Below are 18167 nucleotides of genomic sequence, written 5' to 3'. Positions count from 1 at the left end.
ATTTATCTACTTGCACTTTTGATGTGCTTTCGAATTGCTAGGTTGGCAGGAGCAGCGACCGAGCAACGGGAGCTCACCCCATTGCGGGGATTCGAACCGCCGACCTTCTGATCGGCAAGTCCTAGGCTCTGTGGTTTAACCCACAGCGCCACCCGCGTCCCTGCATGACCAGAGGCCCCCACTATTTAAACTGCTAGTCCGTTCCATACCTGGATAACTGGGTGCAGATGTTTATTATTGCTTAAATGCATTTATAAAATAACCAAAATTGCACGGCTAACCAAAGGGATGTGGCCTGCAGCAGGCACCAGCTACATTGCAAGGCTCAGTGGCACATGTTAAAAAATCGGAGAGCCTTGAATAAATTAGTGGTGGTCCCAACGGCAGGAGAGACTATGAACCACACTTTTAAGATAAGGGAGTTGTTCTCAAGGACGACTGCTGTAGACAGTTATCAGCTCATAGGAAAAGAACTGTCCCTTCCCAATTTAATATATATATACAGCAGGCACAGAGAAATAATCGGCTCCGGGACTTTTCTCAATGGAGGATGCCAGGAGCCCTTGGCTGTTGCTGAGCCCCTGCCCACAACATCCTGCCAGCCATGTGTTTCCTCCTCAATCGGAGGCCGGCCTGTGGCCTCTGAGTTTTGGAAAGTGTGGAAGAGCCATGTCCTCGGCATGGCTGAGGACGCTTCTCACGAACCCCTTAGCAGTACTGGGGCACCCAGAAAGCCTTCTGTGTATTTGCAACAACTCTGACGATCGATCAGATGGGAAGCCGGTTTGGTGGTCGATTCAATCCCGGGGTGTCTCAATTTCTGCCAGCCGGGAAACATTCCGAAGACAAAACCGCTCGATTTTAAGGGTGATTTCCAACCCTTGCACCGCAGTCCCACCCTGATCTTCGGTGTGCATGCGCCAACCGAGCTCAGAAGGGTCTCAGATCTCCCACAGGAATCGTATCAATAAAAAAAGGGTCCTTCAATGGCACCCATCACCGCCTGGCTGGCTTGGGCATGATGTAAACTTTGACTGGCTTGCTGAAAGGGATGGTTCCTTCGATGCCATTCTCGGCCTGGGGGGGCAGATCCAGACTGTCTCCCCAGGTGGTGCGCGAGAGCCTCGCGGATGTTTTGTTTCGATCCGAACCATACGCCAGCAGGAGCCGCACTTCGATCTGACAGGGCTCTGGGGGTGTAAAAAGGGAGCGAGTTATAAGAAGCTAAGTAGAGTCCTGCCAGGTTAGAATACCTAGTCCGGCACCCTGCTTTCACAGTGGCCAACTACCGTATTTTTTGCTCCATAAGACACACTTTTCCCCTCCTAAAAAGTAAGGGGAAATGTGTGTGTGCGTCTTATGGAGCGGATGCAGGCGGGAGCCTCTGCTCAGCGCCCACTTTAAAGAGCTGCGTGTGCGGCTCTTGGGGGCTTTTCCCCGAGGAGGTAGAAGGGCAGCCCGTCAGTCCCTTCTTCCTCGGGGAAAAGCCTGCAAGCGCCACACACATGCTCCATGCGGTTCGTGAAAGGGAGCGCTGAGCAGAGCCTGGGATGCATACAGGCTCTGCTCAGCGCTCCCTTTAAAGAATGTTTTTTTCCTTGCATTCCCCCTCTAAAAACTAGGCGCGCCTTATGGTCAGGTGCATCTTATGGAGTGAAAAATACGGTAGGTGCTCGAGGAAAACCTGCAAGCAGGGCCTGAGAGCAACAGCGCTCTCCCCCTCCTGTGGTTTCTGGCAGCTGATCTCCAGTGCAGGCAGACTTAAGGTCAAAAACAAAAGTTAGGCACCCCTGTCTTAAACTACAAATTGAATGCAACAAGCAGTATGGCAGGGATGGGTGAACCTGTGGAACCTGAAGGAGCGTCTCCATCCCCATCATTCAGTTCCACTGAGGTCCAGCTCCGAAGGCCTTCTGGTGGTTCCCTCACTGCAAGAAGTGAGGTTACAGGGAACCAGGCAGAGGGCCTTCTCAGTGGTGGCGCCTGCCCTATGGAACGCCCGCCCTTCAGATGTCAAGGAAATAAACAACTACAGTGATACCTCTGGTTACATACTTAATTCGTTCCAAAGGTCCGCTCTTAACCTGAACTGTTCTTAACCTGAAGCACCACTTTAGCTAATGGGGCCTCCGGCTGCCGCTGCGCCACCGCCACCCGATTTCTGTTCTTATCCTGAAGCAAAGTTCTTAACCTGAGGTACTATTTCTGGGTTAGTGGAGTCTTTAACCTGAAGCGCAAGTAACCCGAGGCACCACTATACCTGACTTTTAGAAGACATCTGAAGGCAGCCCTGTTTAGGGAAGTTTTTCATATTTGATTTTTTATCCTGTTTTTAATATTCTGTTGGGAGCCACCCAGAGTGGATGGGGAAACCCAGACAGATGGGCAGGGTATAAATTGTTGTTGTTGTTGTCCACCTCCCATCATCCCTGTTTAGGCCATGCTGTCTGAGGCTTCTGGGAATTGGGAGTGCAATACAATGATAATAATAATAAATTTATTATTTATACCCCACCCATCTGGCTGGGTTTCCCCAGCCACTCTGGGCAGCTCCTAACAGAATACAGTGGTACCTCGGGGGTTAAGTACTTAATTCGTTCTGGAGATCCGTTCTTAACCTGAAACTGTTCTTAACCTGAAGCACCACTTTAGCTAATGGGGCCTCCTGCTGCCGCCGGAGCACTATTTCTGTTCTCATCCTGAAGCAAAATTCTTAACCCAAGGTACTATATCTGGGTTAGCGGAGTCTGCTGTAACCTGAAGCGTATGTAACCTGAAGCGTATGTAACCCGAGGTACCACTGTAATATCTGAAAGACTGTAGCTTCTCCATATATGAAGTACTGCATTACAAACTTTAAATTATCCTAGTCTGGTTTGTTTTTTAACAAGCAATTGTCTATTGTTCTATATAAACTGTTGAGCCAACAAGAGCGAGCTCCTATAGCTTGAACCACGTTGAAATCTTTCTCTAGCACTGAATGCATGGCATTTTCTGGGAGACAGGCGGTTAATTCAACCAATCACATATCTTGTGCCTTTTCTGGCGGCTTGCTGCCTTGGTTTCCGCCTGCAGCCAGCAGTAGAAAGAAGCCACAGAACCCCGAAGGTTCTGGAAGTGCTCAAGTGAAACCTACACCGTAAAGACTTCCCCATGCAGAATCTACTGGATCCAGCATTCTCCTTACCTGTCCACGCAGTGTGAGAGAGGTAAACCTGAGTAATTAACCGGTGCCTTCCGGGAGCTGGGTTTCGAAAGTCTGCTGGTTTAGGATGGATGAGCTGTGCCTGCCCGTCAGGGTATACAACCTATAAGGGAAGAGTGGGATTTGTCAGTGCTGAGGCACAGGGAGTCAGGAACACAGAAGCCCTATGCAAACGTTACTCGCATTATGTAGGGCATAATTGTGTGCACACTGAAAGGGGGACAACAGCACAGTTTCAGCCCAGCTTCCCCAAGGTAAAGGACTCTTCCTTCAACAATGCATCATGAGCTTCTTCGTGGCTGCCTGCAGTTTTTGCATTCGGTTTTCTTTGCAGATAAAGGTAAAGGGTAAAGGGACCCCTGAGCATTAGGTCCAGTCGTGGCCGACTCAGGGTTGCGGCGCTCATCTCGCTTTACTGGCCGAGGGAGCCGACGTACAGCTTCCGGGTCATGTGGCCAGCATGATTAAGCCGCTTCAGAGCGGTGCACAGAAACGCCGTTTACCTTCACGCCGGAGCGGTACTTATTTATCTACTTGCACTTTGACATGCTTTCGAACTGCTAGGTTGGCAGGAGCAGGGACCAAGCAACGGGAGCTCACCCCGTCGCGGGGATTCGAACCACCGACCTTCTGATCAGCAAGTCCTAGGCTCTGTGATTTAACCCACAACAATGTGCAAAAAAGAGTTGCTGAAGCGAGATGACCCTCCCCCCAAACACACACCCGACACACACATCTAGCGATGGGCAAATCTGTCCATTTCGGTTTCTCTCGTTTCCTTGTTTTTCCCGTCTTAAGTACACTCCTCCACATTTCTACATCAGTTTTCCATTATTGTTTTTAAAGTCCTCGTGAAAATTAATCAGCATTTCAGGGTGCATTTCTGCTAATGAACACATTTCTGTGTGCAATTTTGCCCAAGATACAATTTTTGCAAAGCTGTATACCTGAAGGAGCATCTCCACTCCCATTGTTCTGCCCGGACACTGAGGTCCAGTGCCTTCTGGCGGTTCCCTCCATGCGAGAAGCCAAGTTACAGGGAACCAGGCAGAGGGCCTTCTCAGTAGTGGCACCTGCCGTGTGGAACGCCCTCCCACCAGATGTCAAAGAGAAAAACAACTACCAGACTTTTAGAAGACATCTAAAGGCAGCCCTGTGTAGGGAAGCTTTTAATGTTTAATAGACTATTGTATTTTAATATTCTGTTGGAAGCCACCCAGAGTGGCTGGGGAAACCCAGCCAGATGGGCTGGGTATAAATAATAAATCATCATCATCATCATCATCATCATCATCATCATTATTATTATTGCTTTCTCCATTATACTGAATTTGCGTATGTTATTTTTCACTAGCATTTGAATTTTTAAGGCACGCTTTATCCCAGTACATGTTACTTGGCTGCAGAACTGCATTGCAAAATCTGGAGAAGTACAAATGTTTCAGTCCCTTTATTGTTTCAGAAAAAGCGAATTAAACAGGTTTGCCTTTAAATGCAGACAGAAGCAGTTTTTTCTCCTATTCCCACCCACCTAAAAGCGTGGCGCTGCTTCAGTCTCTTACTTCATCATACTCCAGGCATAGGACTAAGGCGGCCTTCCCCAATCTGCTGCCTCCCAGATGTTTCGGACTACAGTTCCCATCATCCCTGACCCAAGGCCATGATGGCTGGGGCTGATGGGAGTTGGAGTCCCAAACAGCTGGAGGGCGCCAGGTTGATAAAAGCTGGTTCCGACCATTGGGGCAATCCTTAATGCTTTTATTCCCCTTACCTGAACTTTAACAGTGCCTTGAGGATCCTGCACGTGTTCCAGAGTTGCATCAAGGTCGAGCGCAACCACTAATCCCGACGTGAAGCGCAAGGGGTTGTCCGATTCTCCTGCCGGCTCAATGATGGTGGCAGTCGCTCGGTGGATCTGCAGAAGGAAGATGCCAAATCACATATACACACTGCCACACATAGAATCATAGAGTTGGAAGAGACCACAAGGGCCATCGAGTCCAACCCCCTGCCAAGCAGGAAACACCATCAGAGCACTCCTGACATATGGTTGTCAAGCCTCTGCTTAAAGACCTCCAAAGAAGGAGACTCCACCACACTCCTTGGCAGCAAATTCCACTGTCAAACAGCTCTTACTGTCAGGAAGTTCTTCCTAATGTTTAGGTGGAATCTTCTTTCTTGTAGTTTGGATCCATTGCTCCGTGTCCGCTTCTCTGGAGCAGCAGAAAACAACCTTTCTCCCTCCTCTATGTGACATCCTTTTATATATTTGAACATGGCTATCATATCACCCCTTAACCTGCTCTTCTCCAGGCTAAACATGCCCAGCTCCCTTAGCCGTTCCTCATAAGGCATCGTTTCCAGGCCTTTGACCATTTTGGTTGCCCTCCTCTGGACACGTTCCAGTTTGTCAGTGTCCTTCTTGAACTGTGGTGCCCAGAACTGGACACAGTACTCCAGGTGAGGTCTGACCAGAGCAGAATACAGTGGCACTATTACTTCCCTTGATCTAGATGCTATACTCCTATTGATGCAGCCCAGAATTGCATTGGCTTTTTTAGCTGCTGCTTCACATACTTCTCATACTTCTCAAAATTCCTGTTTGTTATTTCCAACACACACACACTTTTTTATTTGGGCTTGGAAAAATGTATTCAGCTGTTTGTCAATTTACAGAGGCGGCAATGAAGGAGCTGCCGTGTGCATGCGGTTGACCAAAGCAAAACAGCGGCAGGAGCCCAGGACCCTAAACAATTTCAACTTCTTCAACGGACTCTAAAAATGTAGTACAATGTAGTTCAAATGATCATTATCACTGCTTAGTATACTGAGATATGAGCAAGCCTTCCTCCATACATGATACTCTTAGCAGCTTCAAAGGACATCTTAATATCCTGCTTTGCTTTGTAGCTGGGAACCATGGTTTCCCGGTTTGGATGAAGTAGGAAACCATGGTTAGAACCTTCCTAGTTTGATTGCTCAGTTGGGAAGGGAGGAGGAAAGAGGTGTTCTGCACAGGCAAACCACCACCACTTTCATATTTTGGCTTACAGTGGTACCTTGGTTCTCAAACGCCTTGGTACTCAAACAACTTGGAACCCAAACACTGCAAACCCGGAAGTAAGTGTTCTGGTTTGTAAACTTTTTTCAGAAGCCGAGCATGCTCTGTTTTGAGTGCCACACTTCCGTTTTGAGTGTTACACTGAGGTCTGTCTGTTTTTGCTATTTATTTTGCTGTTTTGTTTTTGTGACTGTGGAACCCAGTTCAGCTACTGATTGATTGATTGATTGATTGACTGCAGTACATTGTTTATTGCTTTCATTTTATGGATCAATGGTCTCGTTAGATAGTAAAATCCATGTTAAATGGCTGTTTTACAGGTTGTTTTTAAAAGCCTGGAACGGATTAATCCATTTTGCATTACTTTCTATGTGAAAGCGCGCCTTGGTTTTGGAACGCTTTGGTTTTGGAACAGACTTCCGGAATGGATTAAGTTTGAGAACCAAGGTACCACTGTATTAGGAATACATATGATCATCCATAGTTAAAACAATGCTCAAGGCAGCTGACACTATGAAAAGATTTATATAATTACAAGCATAACAAAACAGTCATAAAAATAAATAAGACACATCAGAAAGTACATAACCGAGGGACATTCCATCGCATCCATTATGAATAAATTTATAAAGTACGCTTATATGGCGATTCATATAAGAAACATGCAAATACCATTAAACAGCTGCTTTTAAAATTACTTCAAGTACCGTATTTTTCGCTCCATAAGACGCACCACACCATAAGGCGCACCTAGTTTTTGGAGGAGGAAAACAAGAGGGAAAAAAATTCTGAATCCCAGAAGCCAGAACAGCAAGAGGGATCTGGCTTCTGGGATAGGATGAAGGCTCTCCCTGCCCGGAAGAGGCTGTGTGCGGCTAAGGCAGAAGCCAGGAGAGGCGCTTCGCTGAAGGGGCACTGCGCAGCTATCCTTCTCTGCGCAGCGCCTCTCCTTTTGACAATGGCCTATTTCCCTTGTCTGTCTCTGAAGATGGGTTTCCCTTTGCCTGTTGGAATCTATTTCTGGTAGGTCCCCCACACTTTCCCGCCAAAACTTGGTTCATCAAACCTATGGTCCCTTATTCCATTCTCTCAAGACTCTGGTCCCAAAGTTCTGCTATGGGTTTTCTCACAGGAGAGGCGCTCTGTTCCTCCTCCCGCTTCGCTGAAGGGGCGCTGCGCAACTCTCCCTCTCTGTGCAGCGCCATTCGCTCCATTAGACGCACTCACATTTTCCCTTACTTTTTAGGAGGAAAAAAGTGTGTCTTATGGAGCGAAAAATACAGTAGTTGTTAAGAGTTGGCTGCCCAGCTGCCAACCAGATACTCACCTTCTCAGGGAGAGGAAGGCAAAGGAAGCAACTCTGCCGCAACGTTGCTTGCAGGATCTTGACGACTTCGGAAGGCTTTGACGTCACTAGTCTGGGCATCAGGTCCAGGAGTTTGTCCACAAAACTGTCTTGCATATGAGGGAGCTCAGAAATGAAGCATCTGTGAAAAAGGGAGAGCGTGGGGAAAAGTTTGGGAGTGCAGGGAAAGCAGATCCTGATCTACCCTCTGAGCAGAGAGGATACCCACCCAAGGAATCCCTAGACTCGTATCTGGGGCAACCTTAGTCTCACCCACAAGAAAATCCGATACGGTTTGCCTGGGCCTTTCAAAGTAAAAACTTGGAAAGAACCCATGGTGAAAAAGGTTGGCCTTTGATTGCTTGCTGCGCAGCTACAGGAAAAAAGCAACCATGCTTGTTTGGATGAAGGCTCTGCAGTTGCCAATAAGGAGCTGAAAGGGGGCTTTTAATCTATTTTTTATAGAGGAGCACGGAGTCCTTTTGAGTTCCCACCTGCAGTCTGACATGATAGAGCCTAGGTATACAGTGGTACCTCGGGTTACATACGCTTCAGGTTACATACGCTTCAGGTTACCGACTCTGCTAACCCAGAAATAGTACCTCGGGTTAAGAACTTTGCTTCAGGATGAGAACAGAAATGGTGCTCCGGCAGCGCAGCGGCAGCAGGAGGCCCCTCTAGTTAAAGTGGTGCTTCAGGTTAAGAACAGTTTCAGGTTAAGAACGGACCTCCAGAACAAATTAAGTACTTAACTCGAGGTACCACTGTAGAGCCTGAGTCCCCTAAACAAGAAAATATACCTCTGAAAAGAGTCCACCTCCTGCAAAAACTTCTCGCACATTCCAAAGAGAGGTTCCACTCTGGAAATGAACAACAACAATTTTATTATTTATATGCCGCCCATCTGATTGGGTTGCCCCAGCCACTCTGGACAGCTTCCAACAAAATATTAAAAACACAAAAAAAGATAAATAGGTTGGCAGAAGCTGGGACAGAGCAACGGGAGCTCACCCTGTCGCAGGGATTCGAACCGCTGACCTTCCGATTGGCAAGCCCAAGAGGCTCAGTGGTTTAGACCACAGTGCCACCCGAATCCCTATGTCATTCAAATAGCATAGCAGAGATCCTAGAATCATGCCATCATAGAATTGTAGAGCTGGAAGGGCTCCAAGGGGCATCTTGCCCCTTGCAATGAAGGGCATCTCAACTAAAGCATCTACAGTTCTACTGTTAGAACAGCTCTTACTATCAGAGAGTTCTTCGTGAATCTGAGTCATGCTAGGGACGCGGGTGGCGTTGTGGGTTAAACCACAGAGCCTAAGGCTTGCCGATCAGAAGGTCGGCGGTTCGAATCCCCACGACGGGGTGAGCTCCCGTTGCTCGGTCCCTGCTCCTGCTAACCTAGCAGTTTGAAAGCACGTCAAAGTGCAAGTAGATAAATAGGTACCACTCTAGCGGGAAGGTAAACGGCATTTCCGTGTGCTGCTCTGGTTCACCAGAAGCAGCTTAGTCATGCTGGCCACATGACCCGGAAGCTGTACACCAGCTCCCGCAGCCAGTAAAGCGAGATGAGCACCGCAACCCCAGAGTTGTCCACGACTGGACCTAACGGTCAGGGGTCCCTTTACCTTTGCACTAGGATCTAATCCCAATATCGCTGCTATTTTACCCCACTAGCTGCTCAGTATCCAACATTTTCTGGACCTTCCACAGCCAACCACATCATTTGCCTCCAGCTATTTAAATCTTGCAGTTCAAGTCCAGAACATCCCTAAGCTCAGAGATTTCCCTTACCCTCTCGTAGTCCGCACCGTGACTATCAGCTGCAAGGCTTTCGCCTGCAGCCGCATGTGGTGGATGATGACCACTTGCTTGTGTTCAACGCCGCTGTACATGAACTCCATCTTGTACGTTTCTTCCATAATCTAGACAAGGAAACAGCACTTTTCTCAATTCTGGACAGATTTACCACCGGGGTGCTGGCACAGACAGATGGGAATCTGCAGAACTAGTTCAAGACAGACTGAGGCAAAAATACTAGCATTTCTGTGCTACTACAGTGGTACCTCGGGTTACATACGCTTCAGGTTACATACGCTTCAGGTTACAAACTCCGCTAACCCAGAAATAGTGCTTCAGGTTAAGAACTTTGCTTCTGGATGAGAACAAAAATCGTGCTACGGTGGCACGGCGGCAGCAGGAGGCCCCATTAGCTAAAGTGGTGCTTCAGGTTAAGAACAGTTTCAGGTTAAGAACGGACCTCCGGAACGAATTAAGTACTTAACCCGAGGTACCGCTGTATAAGCATTAGATTTTTATTTTTATTTTTTAAAAATAAGCTCTCAACAGGGCCGCTCGCTTTCCTGGAATCTGCAAGCCAATAGCACATAATTAAGTAAAAAAAAAGCACACACACACACAAGGAGCCTACAAATGCTCAGCGATTTCTGCCTCTGTGAAATGCGTGTTTGTTTTTTCCACCCTGCCTTACCTGTTTTGCAGCGGTTGCTGCCAGGGCGTTCTGCTTCACGTACAGTGGGGCTGCGACATTCCACAGTTTCTCCTGGAGAGCCTGAAAGAGACGACCAGGAATTAACTGTGATATGTCCTGTGCAACCTAGGAATTGAAACCTAAGCTGGGCTCTTTGGGCTGGAGGGCAAAGGGAGGAAAGGATGCAATTTCACCTTCCTTCTGAGGAAGCTGTAAGGGCATCCTCCTGCTGGATCAAGTCGAAAGGCCTTTCAAGGGAGAGCAAGTCGCTTCTCACAGGTGCCTGAAGGAAGCTCCCGGGCAAGAAAGGAACGCCGGCAGCCCTCTCTCGTGGTTGGCTTGTCCAGCAAGTGGCACTGAGTGGTACACTGCCCCGAACATGGAGGCCCTTGCAAGTTATCAGACCCTTCCCTAGCCCTGCTTTGCATCCTCCCGAGCTGTTTCAAAGATGGACTGCATCTTTGAGCTCTGACAATGCTTCTTGCTTGCCTGGAGGAAGGATAGACAAGGGGCGTGAGAGTGTGCATAGAAAATCTACTGCTCAAAAGGCAAAATGGATACAGTGGTGCCCCGCAAGATGAATGCCTCGCAAGACGGAAAACCCGCTAGACGAAAGGGTTTTCCGTTTTGGAGGTGCTTCGCAAAACGAATTTCCTATGGGCTTGCTTCGCAAGACGAAAATGTCTTGCGAGTTCCTGCAGGGTTTTTTTCCTCCCCCCCCCCCTTTTCCCAAGCTGCTAAGCCGCTTATCAGCTGATCCGCTAAGCCGCTAAACAGCTGATCCGCTAAGCCGCTAAACAGCTGATCCGCTAAGCCGCTTATCAGCTGATCCGCTAAGCCACTTAACAGCTGATCCGCTAAGCCGCTAAGCCGCTTAACAGCTGATCCGCTAAGCCGCTTATCAGCTGATCCGCTAAGCCGCTTAACAGCTGATCCGCTAAGCCGCTAAGCCGCTTAACAGCTGATCTGCTAAGCCGCTTATCAGCTGATCCGCTAAGCCGCTTAACAGCTGATCCACTAAGCCGCTTATCAGCTGATCCGCTAAGCCGCTAATAGCGCTAATCCAGTAAGCCGCTAATGGGCTTGCTTCGCAAGACGAAAAAACCGCAAGACGAAGGGACTCGCGGAACGGATTCTTTTCGTCTTGCGAGGCACCACTGTATTCATTGCTCCAGCCACTTTTGCCTCTGTCTCTACCCAACACTGGCACATGCCCCCCCCAAAAAAGAGGTTGTCACTAAGGGGATGTGGGCCTTGGGGTGAAAAAAGTGTTCTTGCTCCTGATCTAGAGCACGGTAACTTCCGTCTGCTGCTGGCTATAAATCTTGGCCGCTGTTTCATTAAATTTTATTTTAACGCTGACCACTTCGTGTTAAATGCTTGCTTCTAAAATCTTTTGCCACCCACCCTGTGATCCTCTGAATGGTCTAAAGGTTTAACGAAGAAGTAAACACAGAAAATGACCTTCAGCTAAGCCCAAAACTCAGCTTACAGCTTCTAGCTTCCCATGGGGCTTGTCTCATGCTTACTGAACAGAAGAGAGTTCACCTACACTAAACAGCTGCACACAACTCACTGCTATAGCAGACCCTCCAAGTGTCCCTATTTTCCAGGGACAGTCCTGAATTTACAAAAGCCGTCCTGGTTTCTGATTTGATCCCGGAATGTCCCACTTTTCCTTAGGACATCCCTATTTTCACTGTAGAAATGTTAGAAGGTACCGAGTTCTGCAACCCGACCCGCCCCCCAAGCCAAAGATATAAGTAACATCTGATGGCAGTCCTGTATAGGGAAGTTTTTAAATGTTCAAATGCTTAATGTCTTATAATGGTTTTTATGTATGTTGGAAGCTGCCCTGAGTGGCTGGGGCAACCCAGTCAGATGGGCAGGGAATGAATGAATAAAACAAAAATAAAATAAAATATCATTATTATGCAGTAAGGTAAAGGTAAAGGGACCCCTGACCATTAGGTCCAGTCGTGGCCGACTCTGGGGTTGCGGCGCTCATCTCGCTTTACTGGCCAAGGGAGCCGGCGTACAGCTTCCGGGTCATGTGGCCAGCATGACTGAGCCGCTTCTGACGAACCAGAGCAGCACACGGAAATGCCATTTACCTTCCCGCCGGAACGGTACCTATTTATCTACTTGCACTTTGACGTGCTTTCGAACTGCTAGGTTGGCATGAGAGGGACCGAGCAACGGCAGCTCACCCCGTGGCGGGGATTCGAACCGCCGACCTTCTGATCGGCAAGTCCTAGGCTCTGTGGTTTAACCCACAGCGCCACCCGCGTCCCCTATTATGCAGTAGGATGTTTCTATTTTCATCAGGGAATGTTGGAGGGTATGTTGACCATCTCACACCAAGCAGTCTCCATCCACTTACCAACCATTTCTGCATCTTAACAGATCGTGTACCCAGTTTACAGCACTGGGGGTTGGGGAGTGCTGAAGGAAGCTAGAATTTTTCCCCCTGCAAAGCCAGCAAACTGCCATAGCTCCAAAGGCTGCTGAGTCAGCTCCTAGCTAATGTGCTGAATCCCAGTTCTGTTTACCTAATACATCTTCCGTGATTTCCCGGACTTCCTCTGGAGGTACAAATTGGCAATTTCACACTGAGCAAAGCAGGGGGTCTCTGCGCTTTGGGCAGGAAATAACACATGAAAACACACACACCGGGTTTGACTGGCTTTGAACTGCCTGTGTGTTGTTCGCTGTCTGCTAGATTTTTAAGCGGCATGGGCATCACCCCACAACATACTGGAAAAGTTCAGGAAAGGGGACCAGGTGTTGCTCCAGAGGAAGGCCTACCTTAATGAGAAGCAGCTGGCATCGAAGGTAAGTGGCCGAGAAGTCAGCCACCCCAGCCAAGTCGGACTGGAGCTCTCCAAACCTCTGAAGGTCCCTAGAACAAAGAGGAAGAGGGTTAAAAACATGCTTGGTTTAATGGGGTGGCGAGGAGCCCGTTTTGTTTACTGAGAGGCGGTTAACACAATGTGCTTTTGTGAGTTAACGACCTCCAACATCTCTTTTGCTTATAGGCTCCCAGGAATAAATGGAGGAGAATAAAAAGCGAGTCAACAAGGGCTGCAAGGATGTCACGGGGCGTGGCCAATATTGCAGACTTGTAGAGTTGGGACCCCGAGGGTCATCTAGCCCAACCCGCGGCAATGCAGGAATCTCCACTAGATCATCCACAACAGATGGCCACCCAACCTCAGCTTAAAAACCTCCAAGGAAGGAGAGTCCACGGCCTCTCATGGGAGTCTGTTCCACTGTCAAACACAGTGGTTTTTGCTCACTTCTGAAACATACCTGTGGGCAGCCGGATAATATTTTTTAATTTTTTAAAGGATTTAAAACGAGCACCTGCAGTTGCCTCTTGAGCTCACTGTGGGTTTTATTGCAGCATGATTTTACCGTCACAAGCTTATATCTGCATGCTGTGCCCGGAGAATTTATTTGACGAGGCATCCCATAAACACAACAACCAAATAAATAAGTCTGAAGAAGTCAGGTCTGCATCCGCATTGGAATTGTTTTTAAGAGGCTTCGATGCTTTTACTGCTTGCTGTTTGCTGCCCTGGGCTCCGTTGCGAGGAGAGGAAGGATATAAATTTAAATACAGTGGTACCTCAGGTTACATTCGCTTCCGGTTACATATCCTTCAGGTTACAGACTCCGCTAACCCAGAAATAGTGCTTCAGGTTAAGAAATTTGCTTCAGGATGAGAACAGAAATTGTGCTTCGGCAGCGCGGCGGCAGCAGGAGGCCCCATTAGCTAAAGTGGTGCTTCAGGTTAAGAACAGTTTCAGGTTAAGAACGGACCTCCGGAACAAATTAAGTACTTAACCTGAGGTACCACTGTACAGTTATACCTCATGTTACGTCCGCTTCATGTTATGTTCTTTAAGGTTACGTCCCGTGGTGACCCGGAAGTACCAGAAAGGGTTACTTCCGGGTTTCGCCGCTCGCGCATGCGCAGAAGTGTAAAATGACATCATGCGCAGAAGCGGCGAATCGCAACCCACCTGTGCGCATACGCGCTGCTGCGGGTTGCGCTCTTTTCACGTTGTGATTGGGCCTCCGGAACAGATCCCGTTTGCAACCAGAGGTACCACTGTAGAATAAATAATATATACCACAACCCATGTTGGGGAAACAGAGCCCTTGATGACCCAGCAGAATCAAGGGCTCCCTGCCGCCAAAGTTTCCTTCCACTCTCAGGCCCTGCGCCAGAGTTAACATTTATGCAATACAAAGAGAAAGAGTTGTACCAGAGGACTAAGGATATCTGCACAGGTTCGCTGTTCAACATTTTAAGGAACCAGTGAAACCCCAAAACTGAAAAGCACACACACAGCATCGCTGAAGGCTCCTCAATTCGGCAAAGGGTCAACGTAACCCCCTGGTTTTTCGGAAACTATTACCGAATTGTGAATTCAAGCAGCTCCTGGGTGCCCTGTGGGTCTAGGTGCTGAAGGTTGAAAACTCTTTCGAGGCTCTGCTGTAGGAATTCCTGGGAAGGGTCTTCCTGGAGGGCGAGGCCGGCGGACACAGGTGAGGACGCCAGCTTTTTCCCAGGCAACTAAGCAAAGAGAGAAAGAGGAGCCAAGTTCAGCAGATCACGTTCCACTTTGGAATTTTCTATCTCCCCTCTGCACTTTTGCTATCCATCTTCAGTGACGGCATTTCAGTGACTGCTCCCCAGGGAGCAATCAGAGATGGAGACCACCTTCAAGACATGCCGTTGTTCTTCCGAAAGGACTGCTGCAGAGCAACAGCCAGAAAACCCATGAAAACGAGTGCCTGCAGTAGAATTTGCCCCTTTGAGCGGGCCCTGACATGTGGAAGCTCACCGATAGAAAGCGGATGGCACCCAGTCACTGGCCAATCTGGAAACAGTAGCTCATGTTCTCCTGTCCTGTCCCCTTTATAAAGATCTGAAGAATGAGATCATTACCCCGCTCTTACTTACCATCCCAGGCCGCCCATCTGAGGCCACATGGTTCTTTCTTTTATCAGATCAAAATGATCAGACAACAGCAAAGGTTTATCGAGGGTGCAGTGAGATTAAGCGCCACTATCTTGGTCTTTTGATTGCCCTTTTTACCCATTGTTGTCTTTTTATTTGTATATATTGCTTGTTTTATGTTGCCATGGCCGTTGGCTAATGCGAATAATAATAATAATAATTTTTACTTATACCCCGCCCTCCACAGCCGAGGCAGGGCTCAGGGCGGCTAACGAGCAATAATAAAAATAAGTTGAATGAATACAACTTAAAAACAAAATTAAAATACAACATTAAAATAAAGTTTATCTATCTACCTATCCAATCACTGGCAGAACAATGATGCAGCCCAGTGCGCTTCCCAAACTCACCAGGAACGCAAAAGCCCTCTCTCATCACTGCTCTAGGTATTCAGCTACGTTTTACACACTGAAATCAACGGACCTAACGCAGTCATAGTCATTCGCTTCAACAGGTCTCCTCTGAGTAAAACACAGCTGTGACTGCAGCCTCCAGCGGTACAGTTCACTCCCCATCTCACGACTCTCACAGTTGTACAGCTGCATCTTACAATTCACCCACAGTGGCATCGGAGGGGAGCCAGCAGCAAACCACACCGAGCCACTCGGAGCTAACTCTTTATTAGCAAAAACATGACCTGCCTGGGAGCGTCAGGCCGAATGAGCACAGCAACTCATCTCCGATAGGTCTTGCTGAGACTGAAGGTCCCTGCTTCCCCACAAAAGTCCCTGTCTCTCCAGGGTGGCCAATGCTCTATGAACTCAGAGCAAGGCCTAACCGCGAGCTCAAAGGATGGCTGCTGGTGGGCATTTGAAGGGCATCAAGCAACGAAAGGTGTTCTACTAGGACCCTTGTACCTACGGGACCGCCTATCCCGGTATGCCCCACGGAGAGCCTCAAGGTCCATAAATAGCAACACCCTAGAGGTCCCGGGCCCCAAGGAAGTTAGATTAGCTTCAACCAGAGCCAGGGCCTTTTCAACACTGGCTCCGGCCTGGCGGAACGCTCTGTCTCATGAGACCAGGGCCCTGCAGGATCTGATTTCTTTCCGCAGGGCCTGTAAGACAGAGTTGTTCCGCCTGGCCTTTGGGCTGGAGCCAATTTGATTCCCTCCCCCTCTTTCTTTTTTCTTTTCCTTTCTCCTCCTGCGATGAGTATACCTGAAGGAGCGTCTCCACCCCCATCATTCTGCCCGGACGCTGAGGTCCAGCGCCGAGGGCCTTCTGGCGGTTCCCTCATTGCGAGAAGCAAAGCTACAGGGAACCAGGCAGAGGGCCTTCTCGGTAGTGGCGCCCGCCCTGTGGAACGCCCTTCCAGCAGATGTCAAAGCGATAAACAACTACCTGACATTCAGAAGACATCTTACGGCAGCCCTGTTCAGGGAAGTTTTTAACGTGTGATATTTTACTGTATTTTTGGTTTCTATGGAAGCCGCCCAGAGTGGCTGGGGAGGCCCAGCCAGATGGGCGGGGTATAAATAATAAATTATTATTATTATTATTATTATTATTATTATTATTATTATTATGAGGCTACGTTATAATATTTTAATGTTTCAATATTTTAAGGTTGTATTTTAATCTTGTTTTTAAGTTGTATTCATTCAACTTGTTTTTATTATTGCTTGTTAGCCGCCCTGAGCCCGGCTTTGGCTGGAGAGGGCGGGGTATAAATAAAATTTTTTATTATTATTATTATTATTATTATTATTATTATTATTATTATTACTACACAACATATTGTAGCTGTCTGGACCCAGAGTGGCAGCCTGCTTTGTCTTCCTACAAGCGTTAATTCTCCGAAAGCGGAACAGAAACAAAAAACAAAACAAAACAGGAGACACATTAACACCACTGACTGGCTTACCCGCAAGGGAGGGACGAGGTGAGAGAGACTGTCCCGAAGGTAAGCGTAGTGCCTAAAGGTGTGATCCGAAAACAGCGCCGGCATTGTTGGGCACGATTTGGCAGCGTTGAAAATGAGAACCAGGACCGCAATGTCTGTTTGCGCCGCAGGTTAAGGGAAAAGCAGGATTCCAAAGCAACTGGACGCACAGGGGGAAACTCTGTGGAGAGAAGCTGCAAAGAGAACGCACACAGGTAATGAAGCAAGGGTTGAGGAGCACGGGGCGGCGAGCAGCAGGGGCCCAGAGCCACCAATCCAGTGTTAGGATATTGATGTTCTGTTTCAGCTAAGAGGAACAGGTATTGGGTTGTTGCATGTCACATGTCTGTTTACATTCCAGCACAGCTTGCTGGGAACTTCCGTTTGTGTATAGCTTTTGCTTGCTGCTTTCTGCTCTTAGACATGGAGAGCACACGTTTTCTTTGTCTTGATCTATGCAGAATAAAGGGACGCGAGTGCCGCTGTGGGTTAAACCAGAGTCTAGGACTTGCCAATCAGAAGGTCGGCGGTTCGAATCCCCGCGACAGGGTGAGCTCCCGTTGCTCGGTCCCTGCTCCTGCCAACCTAGCAGTTCGAAAGCACGTCAAAGTGCAAGTAGATAAATAGGTACCACTCTGGCAGGAAGGTAGACAGCATTTCCGTGCGCTGCTCTGGTTCACCAGAAGCGGCTTAGTCATGCTGGCCACATGACCTGGAAGCTGTACGCCAGCTCCCTCGGCCAATAAAGCGAAATGAGCGCCACAACCCCAGAGTCGGTCACGACTGGACCTAATGGTCAGGGGTCCCTTTACCTTTACTTATGCTGAATAAACTGCTTGTAAATATGCTTTACACAAGCCTCTGTCTGCCCTTCCGTCACAAAGAGTTAATTACTCTGCTGATTAGAGCGTGCTCCAGCTTCTGAAGAGTTCTGAAGCTACAGGTCGCTGTTTGACGCTGTTTATAAAACCCAATCAAAAGTTATTCAAATTCTGATCTCATGGCTAACCATGGTTTGCCATTGTGAGAATGAGCAGTATCAAATCTTGGACTTTCACGCTCCTTCCTTTCTCTGTGAAGACAGCAGACAACAAGTTTCTGTTTCTTGTTTGCAGCAAACCATACCGTGCCCCAAAATCAAGATCCCAA

The 18167-nt window shown here is 48.2% G+C and overlaps 1 protein-coding gene across 1 annotated transcript in view; it reads right to left on the bottom strand.

The window, feature by feature from the left end:
- Nucleotides 1-451: 451 nt before the first annotated feature.
- Nucleotides 452-18167, bottom strand: part of INTS4 (integrator complex subunit 4) — a 37962-nt gene continuing 20246 nt past the window's right edge. Inside the window, exons 14-23 of the mRNA XM_083609652.1 lie at nucleotides 17001-17134; nucleotides 14530-14687; nucleotides 12911-13004; nucleotides 10103-10183; nucleotides 9406-9536; nucleotides 8412-8471; nucleotides 7594-7753; nucleotides 4977-5120; nucleotides 3188-3308; nucleotides 452-1190 (exon numbers count right to left, since the gene is read on the bottom strand). Of these exons, the coding sequence (XP_083465778.1) occupies nucleotides 997-1190; nucleotides 3188-3308; nucleotides 4977-5120; nucleotides 7594-7753; nucleotides 8412-8471; nucleotides 9406-9536; nucleotides 10103-10183; nucleotides 12911-13004; nucleotides 14530-14687; nucleotides 17001-17134 (1277 nt within the window). The 3' untranslated portion in view covers nucleotides 452-996. The remainder of the gene's footprint in view (nucleotides 1191-3187; nucleotides 3309-4976; nucleotides 5121-7593; nucleotides 7754-8411; nucleotides 8472-9405; nucleotides 9537-10102; nucleotides 10184-12910; nucleotides 13005-14529; nucleotides 14688-17000; nucleotides 17135-18167) is intronic.

The sequence above is a fragment of the Podarcis filfolensis genome (genome assembly GCF_964270895.1).
Source record: "Podarcis filfolensis genome assembly, chromosome: 4".
Classification (NCBI taxonomy): Eukaryota; Metazoa; Chordata; class Lepidosauria; order Squamata; family Lacertidae; genus Podarcis; species Podarcis filfolensis.
The sequence above is the reverse complement of the archived record's forward strand: the minus strand, read 5'-3'. Positions and strand labels throughout refer to the sequence as shown.